Source organism: Panthera uncia, chromosome F2, assembly GCF_023721935.1.
Source record: "Panthera uncia isolate 11264 chromosome F2, Puncia_PCG_1.0, whole genome shotgun sequence".
NCBI lineage: Eukaryota > Metazoa > Chordata > Mammalia > Carnivora > Felidae > Panthera > Panthera uncia.
Window position 1 is genome coordinate 78,812,518 of NC_064812.1, and position 27,723 is coordinate 78,840,240.

The window sequence follows — 27,723 nt, forward strand, 5'->3', positions numbered from 1 at the left end:
CCCCCCCCCCCCCCCGCATTTAGTACTATAGCAGAAAGCTGCTTTCACAGGAAGGAAGGACCAAATTAGGTAAACAGGTGTTTACAGCACCGCTGTGCTGTGGGTGAAGGTGCCCAGAGCAGAGCTGATTAGCAAAAGAAAAGGGACCTTGTTAACCCTGAGGTCATTTGCTCTGTCTCATCCCCTAGGCTAGCTAAGATGAACAGAGATGCTGCCTCATGTCTGCTGTAAACACCCTTCCTCCCACGCCCGGATTTTGTTTTGTATTAACCCAAACCCCTAACCCCAAATATCTTTAAGACTCCCTTTCCCTGACGCCCATGAGTTAATGTTCACAGAATTATTGTCTCTTTGTGCACGTCCCTCACCATGTTTGTAAGCCTTCTGATCTTAACAAAAACGGAGCAAGGACACTTATTCGGCGCTCTTGTCTTTTCTGGACATTAGCCATCTCTCACTTTAATCCTGCGTCCTGCTTTCTTGCAGGACAAGAAAAAGTCTATAGTCTTTTGTCTAGACTAGTGTATAGACTATACAAAAGTCTAGACTAGACTAGTCTAGTCTAGACTTTTGTATAGTCTATAGTCTAGAGTCTATGACAAAGGCAGGTACACAATGAAGTCAGAGGCCACTGAGGTAGTCCAGGCAAAAATAATAGTATCATAGACTAGGAGGTGATATTATTCACTGAGAGAAGTGGGCATATTTGTGTTTAGTTCAGAACAGTCCACAGGCTGGAAATTGCGATAGAAAAGAGGAATCTTGGCTGCGTGTCTTGCCTTTTAGACTTTATAACTAAATTGTGTTATTTATAGGAATGAGGAAAGCAAGAAAGGTTATTAATTAAGACCTCTAGTTGGCTGGGTTAAGTATGAAATGTGCATTTGATCTATGTGGAGGTACCAAGTTGGCACTGACAGAATAATATTTACTGGTATAAATTTCTCTACACATATGTACATTCTAATAAGCAATGATATGTGGCTAAAATAATTAAGACTAATGAAAATCTATACTTAATTTATCTTTAATGACAAAGGAAGATCTCGCCATAATTAAAAGCAAAATATCTTAATCTTTATCTAATATAAAATCTTTATCTCTTACACTTATAAACCTCCTTTAGTGAGAAGATAACTGAGGAGGTCTTTGTCATTCACAATGGACCACCTCAGACCTCAAAACTGTCATGATGCTGTGGTTTCACATGGACTATAATGAGGGCGTGGGAGATACTTGCCAAGAGAAAAAGGAATATCCACGAACTGAAAGGCCTATCAATGAAGGTAATATCTATAACGAAGACGAAGTATGTTCTAATAACTATCCAAATTGTGACACTTTTCTCTTGAAATTCTGAAGAGAATCTTTTGTTTAAAAGAAAAGAGGAGGGTGCTTATTTTTCTTTTGTCCTCTAAGTTACGGTAATCATTTTTGTTTTCAAAACATGTATTTACTGAGTGAATCTTATGCACAACTTTTTGTAGCCCGTTGACCATCAACTTTGGAAGTAAGGCTGGATTAGACTTAATTCTGCCGCTTTGACTCAAATTTGGGCCAATTATTCCCATGTTTTTTTAGTCTTGCTCTCCTCATTTGTAGAAATGAAATAGTAATAACTTCTGTGTACCTGAGATAATGACATTGCCTGACACATGGCTTGGTTTACACTATGATCAAATGCCCAAGTAACTTGTCATTGTAAAACAAGGAATTATTTATTTCCTCATATTCTTTGTTGAATAGTTAGAAATTATAAAAATTCACAGAGTAGAAAATAAATACTATCTGTGATACCATATCCAAATTAGAAACACTTGAGTTAATTTCTTTTAAACCTTTATATTTTTATTTGTGAAAGCTAATTTAGACCAGATATGTATATTCTTATGCAAGCTGCTTTTAAAACCTCAAGGATATGTATAATGCTTTTTATTTTTTATTTTTTTAAGTTTTTATTTAAATTTCAGTTAGTTAGCATTCATTGTAATAATTAGTTACAGCTGTACAATAATATATTTAAATTTTTTTTCTCTTGTTAAGAATCTGTTTATAAACAGACCATAATTAACCTTGAGAAAGGGAAAAATAGTAATATACATACAAGAAAAATAAAAACCCATAACTATAAACTTCAAACACATATATCATTTACCCCATCTCTATAATATCTCTCTGAAAAAATTCCTAGTGAACAAAACAATGATTGTCTGATATTTTGTTTTCCATCCTTCCCAGTAAACATTTCAAAAGAGTAAAATGGAAGAACTTAATAAATCTGTTTATTTTTGCCAGGCTCACACAGGCTCAGACTCAGCAAGAAGGCTTGTACTAAAGACAAAATAACGTCATCTATTGTAGGATAAGCTTGTAGCATAATTAGAATATATATATACACACACACACACACACACACACACACACACACATATATACACCTATATGAATATATATAATACATATATAACATATATAAAATGTATATATAACATATATCTATAAATATATATAAAATGCATCACCAAATGAAAACCTTCTCTGTTTTTATTGTAATTTCTTACATTGTTTTATTACAATTTTCAGACCGTTGAGTAATCATAAGGTAAATAATAGAAACATTTGTTTAATCTGAACCATTTCCCCAGGATTTACCTTTTAAATCTCTGAGCCATCATAAGTCATCTTGGCCAAATTCCAATAAGAAGTATTGCCAACTAGGGGCGCCTGTGGGGCTCAGTCAGTTAAGCATCTGACTCTTGGTTTTGGGGCAGGTCATGATCTCACGTTCGTGAGTTCATGTCTGGCCTCAGGCTCCACACTGTGGAGCCTGCTTGAGATTCTCTTTCCCTCTCACTCTGCCCCTCTCCGTGCTCTCTCCCTCTCTTTCTCTCAAAATAAATAAATAAATAAACTAATTTTTTAAATTATTGCCAGCTAGTGCTCAGTAAGTTAATAGAAGATTTATTTGCAGCGTTTTTCTCACTTTATTTTTCTTTAATTCAGAAAACCTGGTTGTGCTAAATATTTGGTTACTTTTAAAAATTCAAGAAAACTGAAAAATGGTTGTACATGGATGTTCATTAGGTGGAAATGACAAACATCTACTTGTTATACTACAGTGATATGAATATTTCTAGAGTCCCTGAGTAGATGTTGAAGTCCTATCGCCACACGAGCATTTTCTGAGTATTAGGCTCTAGCAGGGATGCACTACAGTTTAACCATCGCCATCAAAAAATATCTGGATGTTTCCCCTTTGGGGCAGTTAGTAATATATCTGCTATAAACATTCATGCATGGTTTTTGTATGAACGTAACTCTTCAGGCCCTGGATGAGTCTCCAGAGAAATCCACTGGGAGAAAAAAGCAACTTCCAAAAGGTTAGACTTTATGATCCCACTTAGGCAACATTCCCGAAATGGCAAAATTATAAAAATGGAAAGCAGATGAGTTGTTACCAGGTGTTCAGTAGTGAGGGCAGGAGGGAGGTAGGCATGGCTATAAATGGGTAGAATAAGGGTCCCCTTGGTGATGGGGTTGTACTCTGTCTTCAATGTGAACATACTGGGAGTGATATTGTACTATAGTTTTGCAAGATGTTATCCTTAGAAGCAACTGAGTAAAGTGTACCCCTGATCTCTCTGTATTGTGTATTATAACTCATGGGAATCTGCGCTTATCTCAAAATAAAAGGTTTAATTGAAATATAACTATACCGACAGTTGTGATATATTTCCAGGACGTAAGGTAAAGAGATGGTATAAAATCTTTGTGTAAAATGTCTATCCCATTAACAATGAACAATAAAACGAAATTTCAGATGATGACGCCAGCGAAAGTCTGGAGATCAAAACGAAGCTACATAGCAAGTTCTTAAAAATTAGTCAAAACTAAATAATGCTGCATAGGGATTGAATAAAAATCACCCAAGTAAGTGATGTGAATATAAAATTTAAACTGGCGGTTGCATTGGAAGTCTATGCGTAAGATGGGATACGCAGTGGGGCATCTGAGTGGTGGCCAAATCTTATTTCTTAATAATTTAAAGGTTATTTGTTTTCTGATAATTTACTAAGCTATATATTTGTTTTATGTGGTTTTCTGTATTTGCCTTTTATTTTACCACAAAACTTAAGTGAAATTGTTACATCAAGTAAAAATTAAAATAACATTTAATCCATACTCAATGACTTCTACAAATGTATTTGCATTTTTATCTGATACCGTTGTTGATACATTGTTTATAGACCATGAAAATCACATAGTTAAAATATCCAGTGCAGTGGTTTTTAGTATATACATAGAATTGTATAGTGATGACCACTATTTAACTTTAGAACATTTTTTGTCAACCTAAAAAGAAACCCTGTTACCCATTAATGTTCACTTTTTGTCACCCCCTGTCCCTAGCCCTAGGCAATCAGTAATCTATTTTCTGTCTCTATGGATTTCCCATTCTTCATGTTTCATGTAAATGAGATCATACAATATGTGATCTTTTGTGACTAGCTTCTTTTACTTAGTATGTTTTCAAGATCATCCATATTGTACTCTGTATCAGTCCCCTTATCCTTTTTATTGCCAAATAACACTGGATCATGTGGATATACCACATTTTGTTCATCCATTCATAAGTTGATGTGTTGTTTCTGTCTTCTGGCTATTATGAATTATGCTGCTAAGAGCATTCATGTATATATTTGTGTGGATATGTTATTTTTCTCGGGTACTTACTGCAGGAACTCAAACTGCAGAAAATCAAAGACAAAGAAGAAATCCTGAAGTAAGCCAGAGAGTGAGGGAAGTATTTTACCTAGAAATAAAATCTTTATCCTATACACAATAGAGAATGCCTTACAAGAAGCCCTAAAATGCAACAAACAAACAAACAGACACACAAACAAGTTACATGAATTTCTTTAAGGATTAGAAAACTAATATGCCAAGAACTCATATCAACATAAGAAAAAGTAATAGAAACAATGTATGGGTTTATTAACGGACATAGAGAAGTAATATGAATGACAGCAGTGTAATAATAGATGAGAGGTATGAATTAGGAATATTCTGTTAAAAGGTACTTGAATTATGCAAGAAATAGAATGGGGTTATTTGAAAGTGCATGGAGATTAATTAAAAATGTTTATTGGGGGGCGCCTGGGTGGCTCAGTCGGTGGAGCATCTGACCTCAGCTCAGGTCATGATCTCATGGTTTGTGGGTTTGAGCCCCACATTGGGCTCTGTGCTGACAGCTCAGAGCCTGAAGCCTGCTTCTGATTCTGTGTCTCCTTCTCTCTCTCTGTCCCCCCCCCCCCGCTCGTGCTTTGCCTCTCCCGTTCTCTCAAAAATAAATAAATGTAAATAAAAAAATTTTTAAATGTTTATTGGAAACTCTAAGGCAAACATAAATTGCTTTTAACGTATAATAAAATGTGAGAGGAGGTGTAATGGACTCATATATAAAGCTTAATTTAACCAAGGAAGTAAATATAATTGGAGTGGAAAGGGGCAGAAACAGAGAACAAATGTTTGACAAATAGACCTGTAAATATGATGGATATTAATTCAGTTTTATCAAAAATCATTTTATATGGAAATGGTCTAAAGATATCTATTAAAACAGATTGCCAATGGGATATAAAAGATCTAACTATAAATTCTACAGAAATATTTTTAATATAAAGATACCTATAAGTTTAATGTAAAGATTTAGAGAAAAATGCATGTCGCTAACACCTCACAATAGAATATCAAAATATCGAGGTAAGTACTGAGAGAATTGAAAGGATAAGTAGATATATCCACTATGATGGTTATAGACTTCAACAGCACTCTTTCAAGAGTGAAGAGTTCAAGCAGGTAGCAACTCAGCAGTGATATAGTTGAACCTGAACAACACTATCATTCTAATTGAGACCATAGGCTTTTACAGAATACTTCATCCCCAAACTGCAAAATGCATATTTTCCCCAAGCTCACATGGAAAATTCATAAAGACAGATCAGATTCTAGTTCAGAAAACAAAACCTAACACACTTAAAAGAATAGAAATCATACAAACCATGTCCCCAGGCAACAAGGACTTTAAAGTGGGAGTCACTAGCAGAAAAAGAGCTGGAAAATTCCCCAAATACATGAAGATAAAGCAATACCTTTCTATATAACACATAGTCAAAGAAAAAGCCTGAAGAGAAATTTAAAAATATTTTGAACTCAATAAAAATGAAATGCAACTTTTCAAAATTTGTGAAATGCGATGAGAGGAATGCTTAGAGAGAAATTTATACCATCAAGTGCATATATTAATAGAAGAGATTAAAATCAAAGATATCAGCTTCCACTAAAGGAACTACAAAAAATAGAGCAACAAAAACCCAATGCACAAAGAAGAAAACAAACAATAAAAATTACATAGGAAATCAATGATATGGAAAAGAAACAAACAAAAGCAACAGAGAAAAATAAATGAAACAAAACACTTGTTCTTTGAAATATGAACAATGATTAAATAAATTTGAACAATGGTTAATAAAATTGATAAACCTCTAACCAGACTAACCAACAAATAGAGAAGATACAAATTACCGTGTCAGAAATAAAAGAGGGGTCATCTCTATTGATCCCACGGACATTAAAACAAAAGGTTAATAATGGAATACTATGAACAACTCTTTGCCCACAATTTTGATTATTTGGAAGATATGGATCAATTCTTTTAAAAAAAATTTTAATGTTTATTTTTGAGAAAGAGAGAGAGACAGAGCTCAAGCAGGGGAGGAGCAGAGCGAGAGGGAGACACGGAATCCGAATCAGGCTCCAGGCTCTGAGCTGTCAGCACAGAGCGCAATGCGAGACTTGCACCCATGAACTGCGAGATCATGACCTGAGCTGAAGTCGGACGCTTAACTGACTGAGCCACCCAGGACCCCTGGATCAATTCTTTAAAGGACACACACACAACCACTAAAACTCATACAAGGAAAAATAGGGATCCTGAAATGACTAGATATATTAAAGAAATTGAACCAATACTAATAACATAGCAAAAAAGGTAAAAAGTTTCCTTGTTGAGCTCTATCACATATCTAATGAAGAAATGATACCAATCCTCCATAATCTTGTTTGGAATATAGAGGCAGGGGAACCATCTCCGAAGTCATTCTTCAATGCCAGGCATTAACTTAATACCAAAAACAATTTTGAGAAGCATTATAGACGAAGAAAATTAAGACCAATATATCTCATGCGCACCATGATCTCCAAAAATCATTTGCACATCGAACCCAACAATCTATAAGATGGATTATATAACACACCAAATTGGTTTTATTCCAGGTAAGCAAGGATGATTCAACATTTTAATTCAATCAGTGCCATCCACCACATCAAAAGGCTAAAGAACAAACACAGAACGGTCATATCAATTAATGCAGAAAAATCATTTGAAAGAACCCAACATATATCCAATGATTAAAACTCTCAGCAAAGTAGGAATATAGGAAGACTTCCACAACTTGATAAAGAACATCTATAAAAAACACACACCTAACATCATATTTAATGGTTGGAAACTGGACTCCTTCCCACTGAGACCAGAAACAAAACAAGGACTTATTTTCTCCAAAATGTCTATTCAAATCATACCGAAAGTCCAGGGTGGTGCAAAAATGAAATAAAAGTTACATATATTGGAAGGAAAAAGCCACCTTTAGTCACAGAAATTTTCTGTGTAGAAAATCCGAAAGACTCTACCAAAGTCAACAAAAACAACAACAACCAATTCCTGAAACTGATAAAGGAATAAAACAATGGGACAAAATGGGTATTTAACATACAAAAGTTTATTGCTTTGCCATGTGGCAGTGATAACCATTTGGAATTTGAAGTTATAGAAGCAATATCTCTGACTGTCACACCAAAGAACTGAAATACTTAGGTTTAAATCTAACAATATATATATATATAGAGAGAGAGAGAGAATTTATATGAGCAAAACTACAAAACCGTGAGGATAGAACAAAGACAAGATAATCCATGCTCATTGATTATAAAACTGAATATTTAAATTTTTTTAATGTTTATTTATTTTTGACAGAGAGAGAGACAGAGCATGAGCAGGGGAGGGTCAGAGAGAGAGGGAGACACACAATCTGAAACAGGCTCCAGGCTCTGAGCTGTCGGCACAGAGCCTGACGCGGGGCTCAAACTCACAGACCGCGAGATCGTGACCTGAGTGGAAGTCGGATGCTCAACCGACTGAGCCACCCAGCCCCAAACTGAATATTTTTTAGATGTTGATTTTCCTAAACTGATCAATTTACTGTAACCACCATCAAAATCCTAAAAGCTATTTTGTAGGTATCTGAACTTAACAGATACATTGAGAACATTCCATCCTAAAAGAGCAGAATACACATTTTTTTCATGTGTGCATGGAACATTCTCCAGAGTAGATCACATATTAGATCTCAAAACATGTCTCAACAAATATAAAAAGATTGAAACCATACCATTCACCTTTTCTGACCACAATGGTAGTTTCCTCAAAAAGTTAAAAATAGAACTACTTGATGATCCAGCAATTGCACTACTAAGTATTTACCCAAAGAATACAAAAATACTAATTCAAAGGGACACAGGTACCTCAATGTTGATAACAGCATTATCTACAACAGTCAGATTATGGAAACAGCCCAAGTGTCCATTGACTGATGAATGGATAAGGAAGATGTGGTGTGTGTGTGTGTGTGTGTGTGTGTGTGTGTGTATGTGTATATATATATAATGGAATATTACTCAGCCATATATATATATATATACACATATATATAATGTGTATATATATATAATGTATATATATACAATGAGTAATATATAATATATATTACTCAGCCATTATATATATAGTGTGTGTGTGTATGTATATGTGTATATATATTGGAATATTACTCAGCTATAAAAATGAATGAAATCTTGCCATTTCCAATGACATGTATTATGCTAAGTGAAACAAGCCAATCAGAGAAAGACAAATACCATATGGTTTCATTCATATGTGTAATTTAAGAAATAAAACAAATAAGCAAAGGGAAAAAAGAGAGAGAGACAAACCAAGATACAGACACTTCACTGTGGAGAACAAAGTGGTGGTTACCAGAAGGGAGGAGGGTGGAGGGACAAGTTAAATAGGTGATAGGGATTAAGGTGTGCACCTGTGATGAGCAGTGGGTATTGTACAGAAGTGTTCAATCACCATATTGTACACCTGAAACTAATATTACACTGTATGTTAATTCACTGGCATTTAAGTAGAAACTTAAAAAAATAAAAGTAATTCCAAATTTTATATGCAAAAGCAAGGGCACTTGTTGGGATGAGCACTGGGTGTTGTATGTAAGTAATGAATCATAGGAATCTATTCCCAAAGCCAAGAGCACACTGTATACACTGTATGTTGTTAACTTGACAATAAATTATATTAAAAAACTAAACTACAGTACTGGTAACTAAAATCCTAGAAAAAAAGAAAAGAAAACAAAGAAAAGGAAAAAAAAGCAAGATTTATAAGAGCCAAAAGAATACTGAGGAAGAACAAAGTTAGTGGGCATGCTCTTCCCGATTTCAAGACTTACCATAAAGCTGCAATAATCAAGGCAGCATGCTATTGGTAAAAGAACACATATTAATTAACATAAGACAATAGGAAGTCCAGAAACAGCCTCACACAAATATAGTCAACTGATCAGCAAAGGAGTAAAGGCAATACAGTGGAAATTCATAGTCTTTTTGACAAATGTGCTCGAACAATAAAAATCCATATGCAAAAAATAATGGTAATAATAGCTTAGAAGTAGACCTTATCCCTTTCACATAAATTACTTCTAAATTGAACATAGAACTAAGTGTAAAATCTAATACTATAAAATGTTTAGAAGAAAGCAAAGGACATTACCCAATGACCTTGGGTTTGGTGATGAGTTTTTAACATTTTTTTTTTTTTTTTTTAATTTTTGGGACAGAGAGAGACAGAGCATGAACGGGGGAGGGGCAGAGAGAGAGGGAGACACAGAATCGGAAACAGGCTCCAGGCCCCGAGCCATCAGCCCAGAGCCTGACGCGGGGCTCGAACTCACGGACCGCGAGATCGTGACCTGGCTGAAGTCGGACGCTTAACCGACTGCGCCACCCAGGCGCCCCGGTGATGAGTTTTTAAATGCAACACCACAAGCACAATTCATGAAAGAAAAAATTGATGCATTGAACTTTATTAAAATGATAGACTTCTGGGGCACCTGGGTGGCTTAGTCGGTTAAGCGTCCGACTTCAGCTCAGGTCATGATCTTACAGTTCGTGGGTTCGAGCCCCACGTTGGGCTCTGTGCCAAAAGCTTAGAGCCTTGGATCCTGCTGCAGATTCTGTGTGTGTGTGTCTCTCTCTCTGCCCCTCCCCTGCCTACGCTCTCTGTCTGTCTCAAAAATAAACAAACATTAAAATTAAAAAATAAAATAAAATAAAATGATAGACTTCTGAAAAATGTACATTTATGAAAATGAAAAATACACATTTAAGAACATGAAAAACATACATTTAAGAAAATGAAACAGGGAGAAAATATTTTAAAGGCATTTATTTGGAAAAAACACACATATGTTTGAGGTCGTATCCGATATAACCAGCTATCTCCAACACCTACAAAAAAACTTAAGTCTCAACAACAAGAAAACTCACAACTCAATTAAAAAGTGAAAAAGCTACACAAACAGACATCGCCAGAGGAGATATAAAGAAGGCAAATTAAGTATGTGAAAAATTGCTCAACATTTGTCATAAAAGAGCAATAAATTAGCCATGAGATACTACTACACACGTGTCAACATAGTTTATAAACAAAAAGTGACAATTCCTCTCACTGATAATACTGAGCAAGGGCAACCCCCCTTCATTACCGGTGGAGGTACAAAATGGCGTAGCCTTTTTGGAAGACAGTTTGGCACTTTCTGACAAACTAAGTATGGCCTTGCCATGTAATCAGCAATTGTAGTCCTAGGCTACAGTCAATTAATTTGAATATTTATGTCCACACAAAGACCTGCATGCAAATCTTTCTAGCAGTTTTATTCCTAATCACCAAGAACTGGAAGCAAGCGTGATGTCCTTCGATAGGTGAATGGATAAACAAGCTGCAGTGCGGTTGTTTACTGTTCCAGTAGGTGAACAATGGAATATTATTCGGAGTTCAAAAAGAAAGGAACCAACAAGCCGTGAAAAGACATGGATTATTTTTAAATGCGCATTGCTGAATGAAACAAACCAATCCAAAAAGGCTATATTCCCTCGGACTCCAATCATAATTTTCTGGTAAAGACAAAACCATACGGACAGTGTAACAATCGTTTCCAGAGAATCTTGGGATGCACAGGATGCAAGAGTAGGAAAGGAAGAGACGAGGAAGATTTTTTTCTGGAAAGTGAAATTATCTTGTATGGTATCTTACTGGTGAATTATTGTACTCTGCACTTGTCAAAACCCATAGAATTTACAGCCAGAAATTGAGAAAGCCTTACTGCCTACAGATCTTTTTTAACAAAACCATTTAGGAGATTGGGGGAATATCATGATGTAATACAGAATGCGACAAGAGAGTCTAATTGTATTATGAATGTTTGAAACAACCTCACTGAGAGAATTGGGGTAGTGGGACTGACTTCTGTAACTTTGGAAATAAAATCTGTATAGCTAAATGCAAAAACAAAAACAAAAACAAAAACAAAAACAAAAACAAAAAACTGTACGTAAACTCTCTACTCACTTAATAAAGCTTTTCCCACCAGGGAATGGGTTAACGATTCTGAGACAGTATATGTGCACTGGGCTTGAAAAGTTAACCAAACAGATGGCAGATGATGCAGCCACCTGTTGACAGAGGAGGCTATAGATAAGCAAGAGGAGACTAGAATGATCCACCTGACGCTGGATTACGTTGAAGGCAGCCGCATAAACTCACGTTCGGTTTAACACAGACACAAATGGTTATATATAGAAATGAGCATGAGCACATTTGTGCTTATGAACAAGTCTGTACACACACGTTTCCTAGTTCCAGCAGGCAATGAGCCCACCTGGGACTCAGATTTCGGTTTCTCATACTTCTCTAATGAAGGGAAGCAAGACCTCTAGGGGTCACGGCTAATTCTTGGATTGGCAGAATCTATACAAGATGAGACTGAAACATATTTTAGTGCCAAAAAATATCTGAGGGAGCATTTCAAAGCCACCCTGAAACCAACTGTAAGAGCTCCCAAGGGCCAATGCTAGAACCACTTGTGCAAAAAAACAAAACAAAACAAAAAAAACAAAACCCACAAACAAACAAAAAAACACCCACGAGTCTATACTGAACAATCAATATGATGGAATAAACAAATAAATTAATATGTGTAGACAAATCTCCTAGGTAGCAGAACTCCAAAGAATGCGAGTAGACAGCCACCCTTGCAGAGGTGAGGCGTATTCTGCCATGTTTAAGCGTGGGCTCCGCGTAGTGTCCTCTTTCCAAAGAGCACGGGGCGGGAAGGAAACAAAAAGTAACTTCAGAGTGGAGAAACTTGACAAAGTCTCTCGCAGCCAGGTGACCAAGGTTAATATTAATGCTAATAAAGTCATGTTGATAGTATGTACCCTTGACATGATAGGACAAGAATGCACTCTGCTTTTAAGGTCTTCCTCCCCAACACACATAAACCTGTCTAATCACAGGGAATATGCTAGAAAAATGACTCCTGAGGGACATTTCACGAAATTTCTCACCAGTACTCTTCAAAACCGTTAAGATTATCAAAATAAGAAGCCCCAGAAAATGGAGCCAAGAGGAGCCTAAGAAGACACGTGACTAAACGCAACGTGTGTTCCGGAATGGATCTGGAAACAGAGAAGGTATTAGGTAAACACTAAGGAAATCTGAATGGAGGGTCAATCAGACTTTCATTAATAACTGTATAAACATCGGTAGTAATAACTGTCAGAAATGTATTATAATAATGTAAGATGATGAAAATAGGAAACACTGGGTGTAGAGGATATTAAAACACTCAATACTATTTTTACTATTTTCTGTCAATCTAAAACTGTTCTAACATAAACAGTTTATTTAAAAATCGAATATTGAAGGGGTCCCTGGGTGGCTCAGTCAGTTAAGCCTCGGACTTCAGCTCAGGTCATGATCTCACAGTTTGAGTGTTCAAGCCCCCTGTCGGGATCTGGGCAGACAGCTCAGAGCCTGGAACCGGCTTCGGATTCTGTGTCTCCCTCTCTCTCTGCCCCTCCCCCTCTTGTGCTCTGTCTCTCAAAAATAAATAAACGTTAAAAAAATATTTTGAAAAATCAAATATTGAAAAACTCAAAAAACAAATACAAAAAATAAAATTTAAGGACTTAAATTTTCATTTGCAAAATTTACTGCAAAGTTACAACGATCAGCGGTGTGACATTTACATCAGCATGCACAAACAGATTAATGGAACGTAATTAAGTACCTAGAAATAAGCTTTTATGTTGAGCACAATTCATTTTTAACAAAATTGCCAAAGAACCTGATGCTGGCACATCTGGATACCCACACGACCTTATCTCACACCATATATAAACATCAACTCCAAATTGGTCATAGACTTAAATGCAATACGTAAGACTATAAGACCCTCAGAACAAAACAAAGCAACAAATCTTCAGAGCCTTACAATTGTTAGGTAAGATGGCAAAAGCTGCGTTCAAGTGATGAAATTAAAATATCCACGAGCCGAACTTGATGACAATCAAAACCTTTGAGATTCAAAAGGTGCAATTAAGAAATTCACGAAATGCACCAAGACAGGGAAAAATATTTGCAAATTATATATTTGACTTGCAGCCAGAATGCCTAAAATAAACAAACTCTTCAAAATCAGTAAGTCAAGTAACCCAATTAATCAAAAATATCTGGGAGTATCATAAACACATAAAAAGATGTTCAATATTCTCAGTCATTAGGGAAATGCAAACTAAAATCATAATATTATGCCACTTCATAGGAAGCATAGATATGGAGACACGCTTTCTTTTTTCTTTTTCTTTTTTGCTTGGCATTTCATTTATATTTGAAAGTATATACACCAAATCCAGATACTTTTCTTGTGTCATTCCTTCCTTCGAGAACAGCCAATTCCTTTATTCTATGTATTTTCTCTCTGAAAATTCTAGTGTTCTGATGTTTGAATTCCTGAATAGAATATCTCTAATATTTTTTCTGTCTTATTGCCTACTTGTTATTTTATTCCATTTTGACCATTTCCCAACTTTATTTTGTAATCCTCCTACACTCTATAGTTTTTTTTCAATATTTCATCAAAGTTTTAACATCTTGTTTTTTTTCTGAACATGTTCCTTTTATATGTAATGATGGCTTTAAAAAATTATATAATAGTCTCTGGCAGTTCTCTGAAAATATTATAGTATTGATCCCTCTCTCTGGCTTTTTTTCTTGACTCCTGTGTTGTCTGTTTCCTTCATTTCTTTTTCCCTCCGCTTTAGTTGTTGTCTTTGATGTGGACAATTTTCTTCAAATATCAGTGATCCTTTGGTATCAGTCAACATTTAGGAGTCAGGCACTGAAAAGCGAATTGATAGCTTTGGGTAGACGATGCATGGTTACATCCACTACCGGCCTGCATTATGGAGTTATTAGTGGGAACTCGGCCTTCAGTGGCACAGTCCAAATGTATTATTTGTGGGTTATTTCTCTTAGATCAATTTCACAATAAATTTTACCTGCCCCCTTAGTGGTAAAAAAACAAACAAAAACAAAAACAAACAAAAACAAACAAACAAAGAAACGAACAACACCTAGCTGCCAGTGTTCTGAGAGTTTAGGAGAAAGGCAGAGAAGATTGCTGTCCCTAGTATCTATCTCACTTTATTGTGGTGCAGAACCTTCCCCCATGCCGTCTGTCGTGCCTGGGGCCAAATACTCACTTTTGCTGAATTCTAATTCAATCTCCTGTTCTTGGCTATAATACCCCTGCTTGCTCTGACTCCTATCTGACTCTGTAAAGTGAATTTCTGCTAGACATTGACTTTCACTTCGGCTTTCTCAGACCTCCCAGGACAGTTCCCACGGAAATGAAAATCTACTTTCTATTTTCAAAAAAATTATCAACAACTCTGTTTATTGTCATCAGAGTTGCAGGAGGGGAAAAAAAAATTAAAACATCCCTTTTAACCCCAGATCTCTGCACTTGCTTAAGACTTGTTCAGATTGCACATATGGGGAAGGTGTCTTTGTTCAAGCTGCTATAACCGAACACCGCAGACTGGGTAGCTTCCAAACAGAAGGAGTTTATTTCTTACAATCTGGAGAAGTCTGAGATCGGTATGCCGACATTGCTGGGCGAAGGCCCTCTTTGGGGTGTAGACTCCTTTTATTCTCACGTGAGGGAAGTGGATAGCTGACTCTGTAGGGCCTCTTTTATGAGGTCACTAATCCCATTCATGAGGCCTCCACACTCACGACCCAGACACCTCCCAATGCTAGCACACTGGCATTAGAATTTCAACATATGAATTCTGGGGAGACACAGGCGTTCAGACCAGAGCAGAAGGCCCTCGATTTGTCTTTTGATAGATAATCCTGAAGGGGTCAAATATGCTTTTTTCTATGCTATTTCAATATCTAAAACTAACCAGAGGAAGTTTTCTAGGAATTTGCTTATATACACAACATCAGAACAACTGAATAAGGTAGTTCCTATGGCACAATTCTATAGCAGCTGTTTTCGGGCTCCCTGACATTCTTAAGAATAAAGACGTATAATAGGATATCTTTCTGCTTTAGAATTCCCCAGATATCTGGGCAACCACAGGTCTTTGATCTTTAACTGGATCTTGGGTTTTCCCTTTCTGATTCCCGGATCTGCGTACTGCCCAGATTACCTTCGGTGGTAGTTGGTAGCATCTGGACATGTCCCAGAACTACTTCGGGCCATAGGCCTCCAGAAGCCTCCCGGGGAGACTTCCAGTAGCGCCCGGTGTAGACGTGACTTCTAGAAGGCCTCCCGCTACCACAGGACCACAAGTTTTCACAATATGGAGGATCCCAGCTACTGTCCCTTCATGATGAGAACTGCCCGCTTTGAGAGTGATTGATGAAACCACAACCCACTGTTTTTTTACCCCCCCTACAACTGCAGAACCTCAACCTCCATAAAAAATCGTTTATCCCCTGATGGTTCTGAGTGTTTCCAAGAAATGAGTCCGTCCGTGTGTCCAGGGCTCCATTTCTCTTTCTTTCTTCTTCTCTGGCCACCTCTATCAGATTCTCTTAGTTACTGTAGACTCTAACAAGCATTACTGTTCCTCCAGGGCACGGAGGCTGTTTCTATCAGATCCCATTCCTTCCTCATGTAATGGTAGCCAGTGTTCTGGGAGACATTTCTTACAGGCAGCAAGGTATCGTTCCTTGTACCCTGTTATTTTAAAGGCATTTTCTCCAAAACATTTTTCTTCAGGTTTGTTTTCCCCTAAGGAGTTATCTCCCAGGGGCACAGACAGTATTAACAGGACTTATGGGTGTCCAAAAGGAAACAACAACAACAACAGCAACAACAACGAATCTGAGTAATTATGATAGCTGTCGGTATCACTTCTCGATTTCCACTATTTTTGTATACGCCTGATGTATACATAGGCGTTGCTTTCGGCATATCTCCACTCGCTCACGAAAGAGTGCGTGCAAAGGTGCTTTTTGTCCTTTTTATTCAACTTTAATGGACTCTACTTTTTAAAATGCTTTCAGGCTTGCGGTAAAACTGTGTAGAAAGTTCCTTGCCCATCTTCTCTCACACAGAGAGAATCTCCTCTATTATTGAGGTCTTGCACCAGCGGATCAATTTGTTACAAGCGATAAGCTCAGACTGATACATTATTATCAACTAGGGTCCATAGTTAGATTCACCACGGTTTACTATTTGTGTGGCACAGTTCTCCAGGTTTACCGAAACGTGTGTCCAATAAAATAATTGAACACTTTGGCTGAAAAAGTGAAAAACTCTCCACCTTGCTGACCACAAAAATGAGGGCAAGAGATTTTGAACTTTAGGAACATCACGTAGCTGAAAAGTGCCTGAGACACAATTTTTAGCTTAGATCTTGAAGCTTTTATTCTCCTATGCTTTTTTTCTCCTTGCCTTTCACTTTAATCACCTTGAAAACAAAATAAGTCAGTTATGCGAAAAGTGTATAATCTATATGTGACACATATGTCCCCTCATCATTCTAACCTGGGGAGCAGGAGTGACTGAGAAGTCTTTGTTGGAGGTGAGGAGTGGATATGGACACATGCATTGATACATCCCAATTACTTTGTCCCCTAGTACCACATGGTCACCTGTGCTTGCTGCTGTGTATTCTCCGTGTCCATTGCTCTAGATAAAAATTGGCTGGGGCTCCACTACGTGATTGGTTTACCAGGCTTGCCTTTGTTTCATTATTATGGGGTTGCAAAATCGGGTCTTTAAGCTATGTTAGACAGCAAATAAGGATTTGATGAGAATCAGTAGCCAGGAGTGAAAAGCATACATTTAATTAAAGTGTGGCCTGTGCTATCTATATTCATACCTAATGAGGGACAGGCCTGTGGGCTTAGCAGAGAAGGAAGGCCTAAAAGTATTAATAAAAAGCTAAGTATGCAGATAAGGCAAGTTCTAGATACTTTATTTCCGAAATCAGCGATAGCATAAACAATATTTTGCATATTTTTGTCTTTGCATTTAAAGTTTCCAAAACTAGTAGGAAATATTAAAAGTGTAATTATTTCATGTATGGCTTTCCTGGGTAGTAGTTAACTTAAAGAAAAACACTGCTATAGTTAGAATTCTTAAGGAAAGTATTAATCTGTTAGATCTCAATACCTATTTCCAAACTGAGAACAAATTAAGAATTATTAGCGGTTAGGTAAAACATGATTTGCAACTCTGTGACATTTTAATCTTTTGCCAAGATGCAAAATGATGTGTGTTCCCAAATCACATCCTAAATATGTTCCTTGGTAACTCATAAAACCTACTAAACGGTTCCAATGTATAAATTAATGCCTTATTTTCAGATGATAAGATATAGCCTTTGTAAAGTTATTTTCTGATTATTCTAAGCTAAAAAAAGAACATATTCTTTTTATTCTAATGGAAATTTTGAACTAATTTAAGCATATCATAATAATTAAAATGCTATTAAACAACAGTTTACATTAGTTTTATCAAAATTTGTTTTTATGGCATGAATATCAGATTTCAACTGATCAAGATACTCATTCTGCTCTTATAAGACACATATGGTTTTTTGGACTTTGTTTTAAAATTAAAAATTCAGAACAAATTAGTTATTTGCATTTCTAATTATCTAATATTTGGTATCAGCAAAACCACAAAACCAAAAGGCAAATGAACCTCTTTTTTAGAACCCATAAATCTCAAACATGAAACCAGAAATATTTTAGAAAGAAACGTCTGGAATTATCTATCCATCAATTCTGCTTTGCCTAGTGATGAGCTTTGCTGTTTTGAAAGTCTTATTAGATGAAATTTCAATTACACTAATAGATTCTCATTTCCAACTATCTTGATTATAAACTCAAGATGCATTTTTTTCTGCTATAGATAGATCTTATTTCCTTTTATTTCTCGTGAGCATAAACAGATCCCACTGTTACATTTTGAAGACCACAGATAAATCAACATGTCCTTTCCTGCTAATTTTTTGTACACTCTCTCAGTTTTTAAACTCTACAGAAATGATGTTCACATTGCAATAAAGCTAGAGACAAAGTTATTTATATATTATTTCTTGTCTCACAAAGGACTCCATCTCAGTGTATTTCATATAGATGATACTCAGAGTTTGATATGTGATCAGTTTACCTGTTAATCAATGTCAGATAGATAGATAGATGACAATCAACTTAAGGTGTCTAGGGTTCAGTGATAAGGTAAAAAGAAATAAAGTTAATCTTAATATCAACAGTGGCAATACATATGGGTTTCCTTGAAAAAAGAATTGGGGGTGGGGCGCCTGGGTGGCTCAGTCGGTTGAGCGTCCAACTTCAGCTCAGGTCATGATCTCTGGTTCGTGAGTTTGAGCCCCATATCGGGCTCTGTGCAGACAGCTCAGAGCCTGGAGCCTGCTTCACATTCTGTGTCTCCCTCTCTCTCTCTCCTCCCCAGCTCGCTCGCTCTCTCTCTCTCTCTCTCTCTCTCAAAATAAATATTAAAAAAAAGAAAAGAAAAAAAAGAATTGGTACATTAGGAACTTTCGATGTCTTGGGAGCATAACTCATGGACTACATAACACATTCACATCAAAGATATATAAATAGGCAGCTGTTCTGCTGAACAAGGAGCCCTCATTTTCAAACAGCTCTGCCCCTGCAGGCATGGGTGCCCACTTCACTTCCTGACTGCGCGTGGCGGAAGGAGCTTGGGATGCGGACCCCAGCATGCATTAGTACCCTCTTCATATGGGAGCTTCTCAGGGCCCAGGATGAATCTCAACAAGACACTGCCCAACACGGACACAGCAGTAACCACTGGGGGGCGAACAGGGAAAAAAGGGCAGCAATATTATTTGATGGCATCACATAATACAGAATTTTTCTTACTTGCCAGATCTGTGCTAAGAGTTTCATACACATTATTCCCATTCGATCTTTATAAAAGGAGTTGTTAGCTTTCTTTTAAGATGAGTAACAGAACAGGTAAGTCCATTTGCCTGAAATTACAGTGGAAGGATTTGCATACGATTGTTTGTGAGTATGAAAGCCATCTATACTGGACCCTGCCACCTTGCCACCATGTCACAGGCCAAGGAACATTTGGCACTTGTGCTAAATCTTTCTTCACGTGGAAACTTCGGAAGGGTCTCTTCTTCCACAAACTTCTCGCAAGAGGAATGCCTTGCATGGTGTGGGGGCAGCAGAGGAGTGAATTATTGTGTGCCCAGACTAGCGACATGAGACACAGATAGACAAATGCTTTGGTGATCTGATTCTAGGCATTTGGCTAACGAACTCCTTGTAAGTCCTTCTGGGTGCTCGCAGTGGACACCGTGGGATTCTCCTTCCGCACAGATCAACACACGCGGAGTCATCACGACTCCAACACAGAAATCACATCTGTATTGTTGAAGGCATCCCAAGAGCGAAGCTAATGAGGGACCAGACACAAAATTTCTAGCCATGTCAGTGAGTGATGCAGACGAATGGAAGGAAAGTTCTGTGCACCTACACCATATTGCCACACTTAGTCTGTTTCTGAGTTTGGAACTCTGTATGAATCACCCACTTGGAATCAGGAAAGTGGCATCAGCGTGCTATTTTAAAACCATCTACGTCCTCTGAGCTCGGTGCGCCTTTTTCTGCCCATTTGAGTGCATTCTTAAACATTTAATTAGTATCTCAGCTCCGCGGAGGTAGAAGTCGGTGTATTTGCTTAGGTAATTAGCAATGAAGAAAAAAGCACCTAATCACTGTTGGAAAGTGAAAGATTGGAATTTGAGAATATTAGTGACTGTTTTTCAAAGCTGATAAGGTTAAGCCTCTCAAAGAAGAACGCAAGTGTATTGCGAAGAGCCACATATAATTTGCAATATAATCCTGCCTTCCTTGTCTTTGAAACACAATGAACAGCATTAGGAAGTGGCATTATTAGCACATTCTAATCTTTCACGCAGCACTCATCGGCTTAATCAAAGCTGCAGGACAGCTTGTCTAAGCATGCCGCCTGCCTCGGAAGGGCAAATTGCCAACACGGCCCCACCTAACAGCATGTGGTTTGAAAAGAGAATGCACTTGTTTCCGGCTCCCTGTGTCGTGAGTTTAAAATCAGTTTGCATTTTCGCGCAAAGACTGAAGTTAACGTATTATTTGCTTACGTGGCCGTAGGTAACATTCGCATGTGAACCTGCAGAACGGAGTGCTCTCGGGTGTGCTCTCATTTGCCTAAAACCTGTCCTGAAACCCTGCTTTTTCTGTACGTATTTGTACTAAAGTTGAGACTGGAAATATCTTAAAGGACATTCACCACAGAGGGGCAATAGAGTGGCCTGGGTAAGATTTTGGAGAAGACAAAAAGGGATGAGGATGACAAACCCTGCTTAGTTATCCCAAGTATGCACAATGGAGACCCCCCCACCCCCACCCCTGCCTTCGCTACTCTTGGAACCGTGGCTTCTCACCAAGAACAGCAAAGGTTGCCTCCTTGAGATTTGAAACACACAAACGTATCAGAATAGTTTTCTCCAAATAGTTTTAACAGAGGAGTAATGCATTCAAACACAACCCTTGAGCATAAACGTTTAAACATAATTTCTCCTCCTTCCCTTCCCTTGTGAGATGCTAAAGACATTCATTGAAGGCTCTAGGAATGCTATTTAGTCAGGCGCGACAAATATTTCCCAAGTGCCTACCACTGTCCTCTTCCTTTATGTCTCCTCACCATCCTAACAGAAGCCCTTCAACCTTCCAGCTTCTCCCAAAGTGTGGGTACAGGCCACCTAGAGTGGAACCATTTGGGCCAGGTGTTAAAATCCGCCCACCTAAAATTCCTAGGCCCACCTAAACTGAATGAGAGTATCTGAGGCCTGGGCTTCAGATCTGCATATTTACCAACATCCAAAAAAATAGATACATAAGTAACTAACCACAAAACACAACAACACACACACACACAAAATTGGTGAACTTTCTGCCTTGTGCTAATTCAGTATACGTTAAGATTAAGCTCCTCTAAATTTTGTCTCTTTCCTTCTCTTTCTCTCTCTCTGTCTCCCTCTTTCTCTCTCTGTCTCTCTCAAACACACACACACACACACACACACACACACACACATACATACACACACGTCTGTATGAGCTCTTCCGATGGACTCTGCTACTGTTGAAGATTTTACAGACATAAATTTTATTGTTTTTAAGCTTTCTTAAAAATGTTTATTTATTTATTTTGAGAGAGAGAGACAGAGGGAGAGTGTGAGAAGGGGAGGGACAGAGAGAGAATCTCAAGCAGGCTCCATGCTGTGAACACAGAGTCCAATGCGGGGCTTGATCTCACAAATTGTGAGATCATGACTTGAGCTGAAATCAAGATTTGGACACTTAACAAACTGAGCCACCCAGGCTCCCCTGTTTTTAAACTTTTAAATATTTGTAAAGAATTTCACCTAAAGATATATTCAGTGGACACTGACTGGTAGGGATTAATAGAAAACCTGGAAAAACATAACAAGCAACCCTCAAAGTATTTCTTTGAAGTACATCTCATGCTGGGTAGTACTCACAATTCTGTTTCTACTATGAAACACACACACACACACACACACACACACACACACACACACCAATTAAGAGATCATTTGAAAAATCTGATAGCACACTGGACCAATGTCATACCTACCTAATGAATAAGTTGAACAGTATTTAGCAATGCAATGAATCCTCATTGGCACATGGGGAAATCATGGTATTAAGAAAAAGTAAAGAAAACTCACCACTTCTTCATGTCTGCATTTTCTCACGTTAATTCCATTTATCTGCAAAGAAAAGAAAACTGTGGTTTCACGTGGCCTATTGTGAATTGAATTTATATTTTGGTTGCACATAGAAAATTAGGGTAAAGTGTATACCTGCAGAATTGCATCCCCAATAAAGAGCAGACCTGAAAGTTCCGCTGTGAAGACAGAAAAGCAATGATTATGCATCGACTGTTTTCTTCATACATATGAAAGAGTTTTATAATTAAATCAAAGCAATATTGATACAAGGGGGGAAAATAAATGTTTTATATAGACAGCGTCGTAAATGATCCACAAGTAATAGAAATGCAAAAACAATCTTATGATTCCGCCCAGATACTGAAACACCTATTTTTGTTTAATCCTATCATTTCAGATCTTACAGTTACCAAAAACTGGTCGCTCTTCTAGATGGATGACGAGATTTTCTCATGTACTTATTGTATTAAGGTATCTATGAAAAAGCTTGAATCTAGACATTCAGTCCTTCGGCTATGGGATCAGCTCTGGGTTTCCTTTTAAACATTAGATTGTCTTACTGATTTCAATTGCTTTACATCTTTGGTGTGTTTTTGAGTGAAACTTCATGATAGACTGAGTAAAACTTCATATGAGAACAGAAAAAAATATATATGTCAGGAACTGCTTATATTCGACAGGACTTGTTATCATTAAGTTTGTGGATATGTTTGTTTGCTAAATGAAACAATTGAAAAGCTATGTGGTCCCTGATTTACAGAGTCACACTCTCTCTTCTCTTTCCCCTTTGCTTTTCTGTGAAAAAAGTGCACCCCAAAAGTAATAAAGGGAGAGCCTCAGGAATCAGACTCAGCCACTTACCGCCTGGTCATGGGGAACGTGGAACTGGTCAATCATATCCTAATCTATAGTATTTAATCCGACATATTCTACAGTAAGGATGGCTTACAAAGGAATGGTTACTATATAATTCTCTTAACGCTTTACCTCTTTGCTCCTTGGAGATTTTTGAAATGACAACTGGAATATTATGTTCTGCTCCCCCCTGAAAAGAGAAAATCATATATTGCGCTCTTTAATTGCAAAAAATAAAAATGCAGGTTTTAGTTAGAAAACTATACATGCAATGAATAATCTGTGAATGGACACCAGATAGAATTTAAACAAACTTGTGGAGTTTCTCTACTCAGCACATAGTGCTCCCAAAAAATGTAATCTACCTGTTTAGAATTTCACGGTGATATCCAGTAACTAATAACAGTTCACTTTGAAAGCTTTTGTTTTCCATATCAAGATTGGAAGTGCTTAAATGGGCATTCTCTTCAATGTGTATCATGCTGTCCATTGTAGAAATTCTTATTTAGCATTCGAATACCAAATAATTATGTATTTACATTAACTGGCTAAGTTGTTCTAGGCTGCTGACCAAGCACAGGCCCCCTTGGATGCTAAGTAACTAAAGAGACCTTTACCTTCACAAAGTGATACAGAAAGTCAGACTGCATATGCATGATGGGAAAGGGATCACCTGCATTTCTTTAATTAATAGTAGATTCCTCTTAGTGTGAAAGTATATATGAAACAATTAACAAAATACAATAAACTGGCAAGAACATTGTAGTAATTCTTCATCTAATTGGCCAAATAATATATGAAAAAAGAAAAAAAAATATGTAAGTTAAACTTATATGGAAGGAAATAAAATAAATCCCTGAAATGAGCACATAAAACTTCTGTTTCGGTATGACAGAGTTGAGAAGGTTGAAACCAATAGCTGAAAAATCAAATGAAGGCATTAAAGAATAAAATGTCATGCACAAAAGAAATATAGCACTTTTAATACAGGATAGTAGCAAAGACAATCTAAAATCCCACTGGGTTTCTCTACTTTCAGAACAAGTAAACTTCTTAAATATTTTTTATTTAAGGACAAAAGTTATTTCGGAACAGATGTTTTTCCGTGAATGTCATTTTTAACTCTGAATTGTCAACATACTTAAATATAAGATGGGCAATTATTGTTGAGAAAAGTAATGACATTCAGCTTTTTTCTTGGAAAGTAGTCCCTTTTCCTTCTAGAATATCAAAGAGATGTGATAAAATATTGAAACCGTCTTACTCAGACTGAAATTCAAACCCAGTGCTAACTCTCTTTTCTCATTATTTCTCACCAACCAAATATTCAGCTCCCACCTTCACTAGCTCTGTAAAGTCTCTGACCTAAGCTACATAGCTCCTAATTTTCCTTTGCCTTTTGGTCAGTATGCCCATAAGAAGCACTAATTGTGTCTAACATGACCTCTCATCTGACTGAAGGATAGTGATTTGTGACTGATAGTGTAGTTGAATGAATGCTTATTTAACACACAATAAACACTGAATATAAGGTAGCTATTATCCTAATTAGTCTATCAATTAAGATTTATGAATAAAATTACATGGCATTAGAGTGGTAAATAAGCTTAGCACTAATCCATTCTAAGACCCTCAGCATTTACTATTTAGGGTTCCCAGTTCCCAATCCCCTATTTTTAATTCTATTCTTTCTTTCCCATTATAATTATCAGCTTCCAACCTACTATTATCTTTATTCATTTCTTATATTTATTTGCTTTCTTTCTCCTTCCCCCATCCGTAACTAGAATGTAAGTTCCAAGAGGGCATTGAATTTTTTGGTAATTTGTTTCACACATTGATGTAAACTCAATGCATGGAGTAACGTCTTTCTTTTTTATCTTTGAAATGTTTGTTGATGAATGAGTGAATGAATAAATGAAGTCAGAAGCTTTTCCAGGACTAAGATAGCTCCATTCTTTAAAGCACATTGCAGAATGATTTTAAGTAGAAGCCAAGAATGTACAATGAATCGAATGACCATAGTCATAGTTGGTGTCTAGAGACACTTGGAAATTGGAAGGAATTTTAAGAACACATCTCCATTTCTAAGAAGAAAAAACTGGTTAACTGAGATGAATCATCCACCAATGAAGTTTCAGGTGGTAGAAAAAGAAGAAACAAACTCATCCAGATACTGTATGGTTCAGATATTTGGGGGCAGAGAGTGACATTGTTTATGTCACTCTTCTGTGTGTGACTATCATCAGAGCGTTTTCCTTCAGCTGTTTTGCTTTTCATAGTTTTTTTCTCCGTGCACTATTGAATCCAAAGATTTTCTTAGTGCCAAAGATTTTTCATACCAGTTACCATGGTAGGCCAGTGGGAAACCTCTCGCTGGGGTCTGCCTTGAGAAAAGACAGTTGGAATAGCGATTTCTGAGGGCGAACTCAGTAACCCCACTCGTCTCTCAACACCTGGAGACTTGTAGCTATTTTTAAATGACAGGATATAACTAACACCTATTTTGTCAACATTTTTTTTTCTTTTATATGTAAAATCTGTCCTGAAATTTGAATGATTTGAGTCCAAAGGTGGGTTTTTCATTTTTGGGTCTTTTTAAATCAGACATTAAGAGCTCAGAAAGGATTCTTAATCTAATTGCAGAAAATTACTTTATTAATTAATTAAAGAGCAAATTTTTAGACAACACTCGGGATATAAAATTGGAACTTAAAATTACAGTACCTTAATTTATTGGATGAAATGTGAGAGCAGTCCAGCTCTATTAAAGTTAATTAGATTTAGTTCTGGACCTAAATGGGGAAATGTAAGGTTGTCCAGTCAAGAATCAAATAACGCAACTCATCCTATTTAAAATAGGTGATAGACTTCCCATTACACTTAGAATAAAACCCCCAATCCTCAGCGGTCCCCCGTCTTGTGATCTCAGCCTGCCTCTGCCTCTTCATCCTGGACCTTCATCACTCTGAGCACCAAAGGACATCAATATATACTATCCCCTCTGCCTGGACACTTTTTTCTTTTACTCTTAACCTGGTAAACTCCTCAGATTCAAAATTTCAGCTTAAGGACCCCATTTATCAATGTCTGCTTACATGAAGTAATTCACTTCTGTAACACTGGATCTAGGCTATGATTTACATGTATTTACATCAAAATTTGATCAATGTCTACTTTCCTACTAGACTGTAAAGGTCCTGAGCTCCATGCAGAGCTTCCTTTACTGGCTTCTCCCCAACCTACCCTTCGGATGGCTTGGGTACATGGCTTGTGGTCAAGTTTAGAGAATAAATGAATTCATTGAACTCTGTTGTTCCAGTGTAAAATCAAGACGAGGGAAAGTGAGGCAACATTCTACAGTGCATCCCAGAAAATATTAAAACATATACCATTCAATGTATAATTAAGCTTATGGCTAACTTTATAGGAACCAGGATATAAAGTCCCATCTAAAACATTTTTAGTAGTATTCTATATAAAGCATTTGCCAATATAACTGTGAAATTCCACCAGATAAAACCCAGAATGTTTTCAGATCTTGGAGAATCCTGCCAAACAAATATTTTCAGTTCAGCATTTTCATTATTCCAATCAATCAATCAATCAATCAATCATATTCTGGGATCTGGGGGGAAAAAAGAAACATAGACCCCACCATTATATATATACTTACAGCAATAAAAATATTTGTAAACAGATAATAACAACACAGTAATTAAGGTTAAGAGCCCAATGAACACGTACGGGAAAAGCACCTAAAGGAATATAATCTGAAAGAATATTGGAAAATATCCTTATCTGTTCGATTGCCATGCTTATCTGCTAGTATCACCTAGTTTGATCTCAGCACGAATTAATGATCCTTCCCACATACTATATGACTGCCTTCATATGAAAGTCCAAAATAGAGACTGAAAGTACGTTAGTGGTTGCATAAAGCTGAGTTAGGGCGATAGGTGGAGAAGGGGATGATAACTCAAGGATATGAGGGGGATGAAGTGCTCCAAAATTGACTATAGTGATGGTTGCACACATCTGTGAATATAATGAAAGCCACTAACTTATAAATGTGGTTACATTGCATGGTATGTAAATTACACCTCAATAAGCTATTTAATTAAAAAATGCTCTTTAAAATGATAGTCGGTCAGTGCTTTTAACTGATCTTGGGACTAATCCATTATCTTCAACTTAAGCTTTATTACATGCCTGGTATCCTATTTCTATGGTGGAAAGGTATATATCCATGTTGTCCCCGGTGGAAACAGAAGAATCAGACTCAAGTGAAAAGAAAAA

The 27,723-nt window shown here is 37.0% G+C and overlaps 1 protein-coding gene across 2 annotated transcripts in view; it reads right to left on the reverse strand.

The window, feature by feature from the left end:
* SNTG1 (syntrophin gamma 1) overlaps nt 1–27,723 on the reverse strand; it is a 327,584-nt gene that overhangs the window by 235,124 nt on the left and 64,737 nt on the right. For both annotated transcript variants that reach the window (XM_049633712.1, XM_049633711.1), the window contains exons 4-6: nt 23,557–23,614; nt 22,702–22,745; nt 22,567–22,608 (exon numbers count right to left, since the gene is read on the reverse strand). In XM_049633712.1, coding sequence (XP_049489669.1) covers nt 22,567–22,608; nt 22,702–22,745; nt 23,557–23,614 — 144 coding nt within the window. The remainder of the gene's footprint in view (nt 1–22,566; nt 22,609–22,701; nt 22,746–23,556; nt 23,615–27,723) is intronic.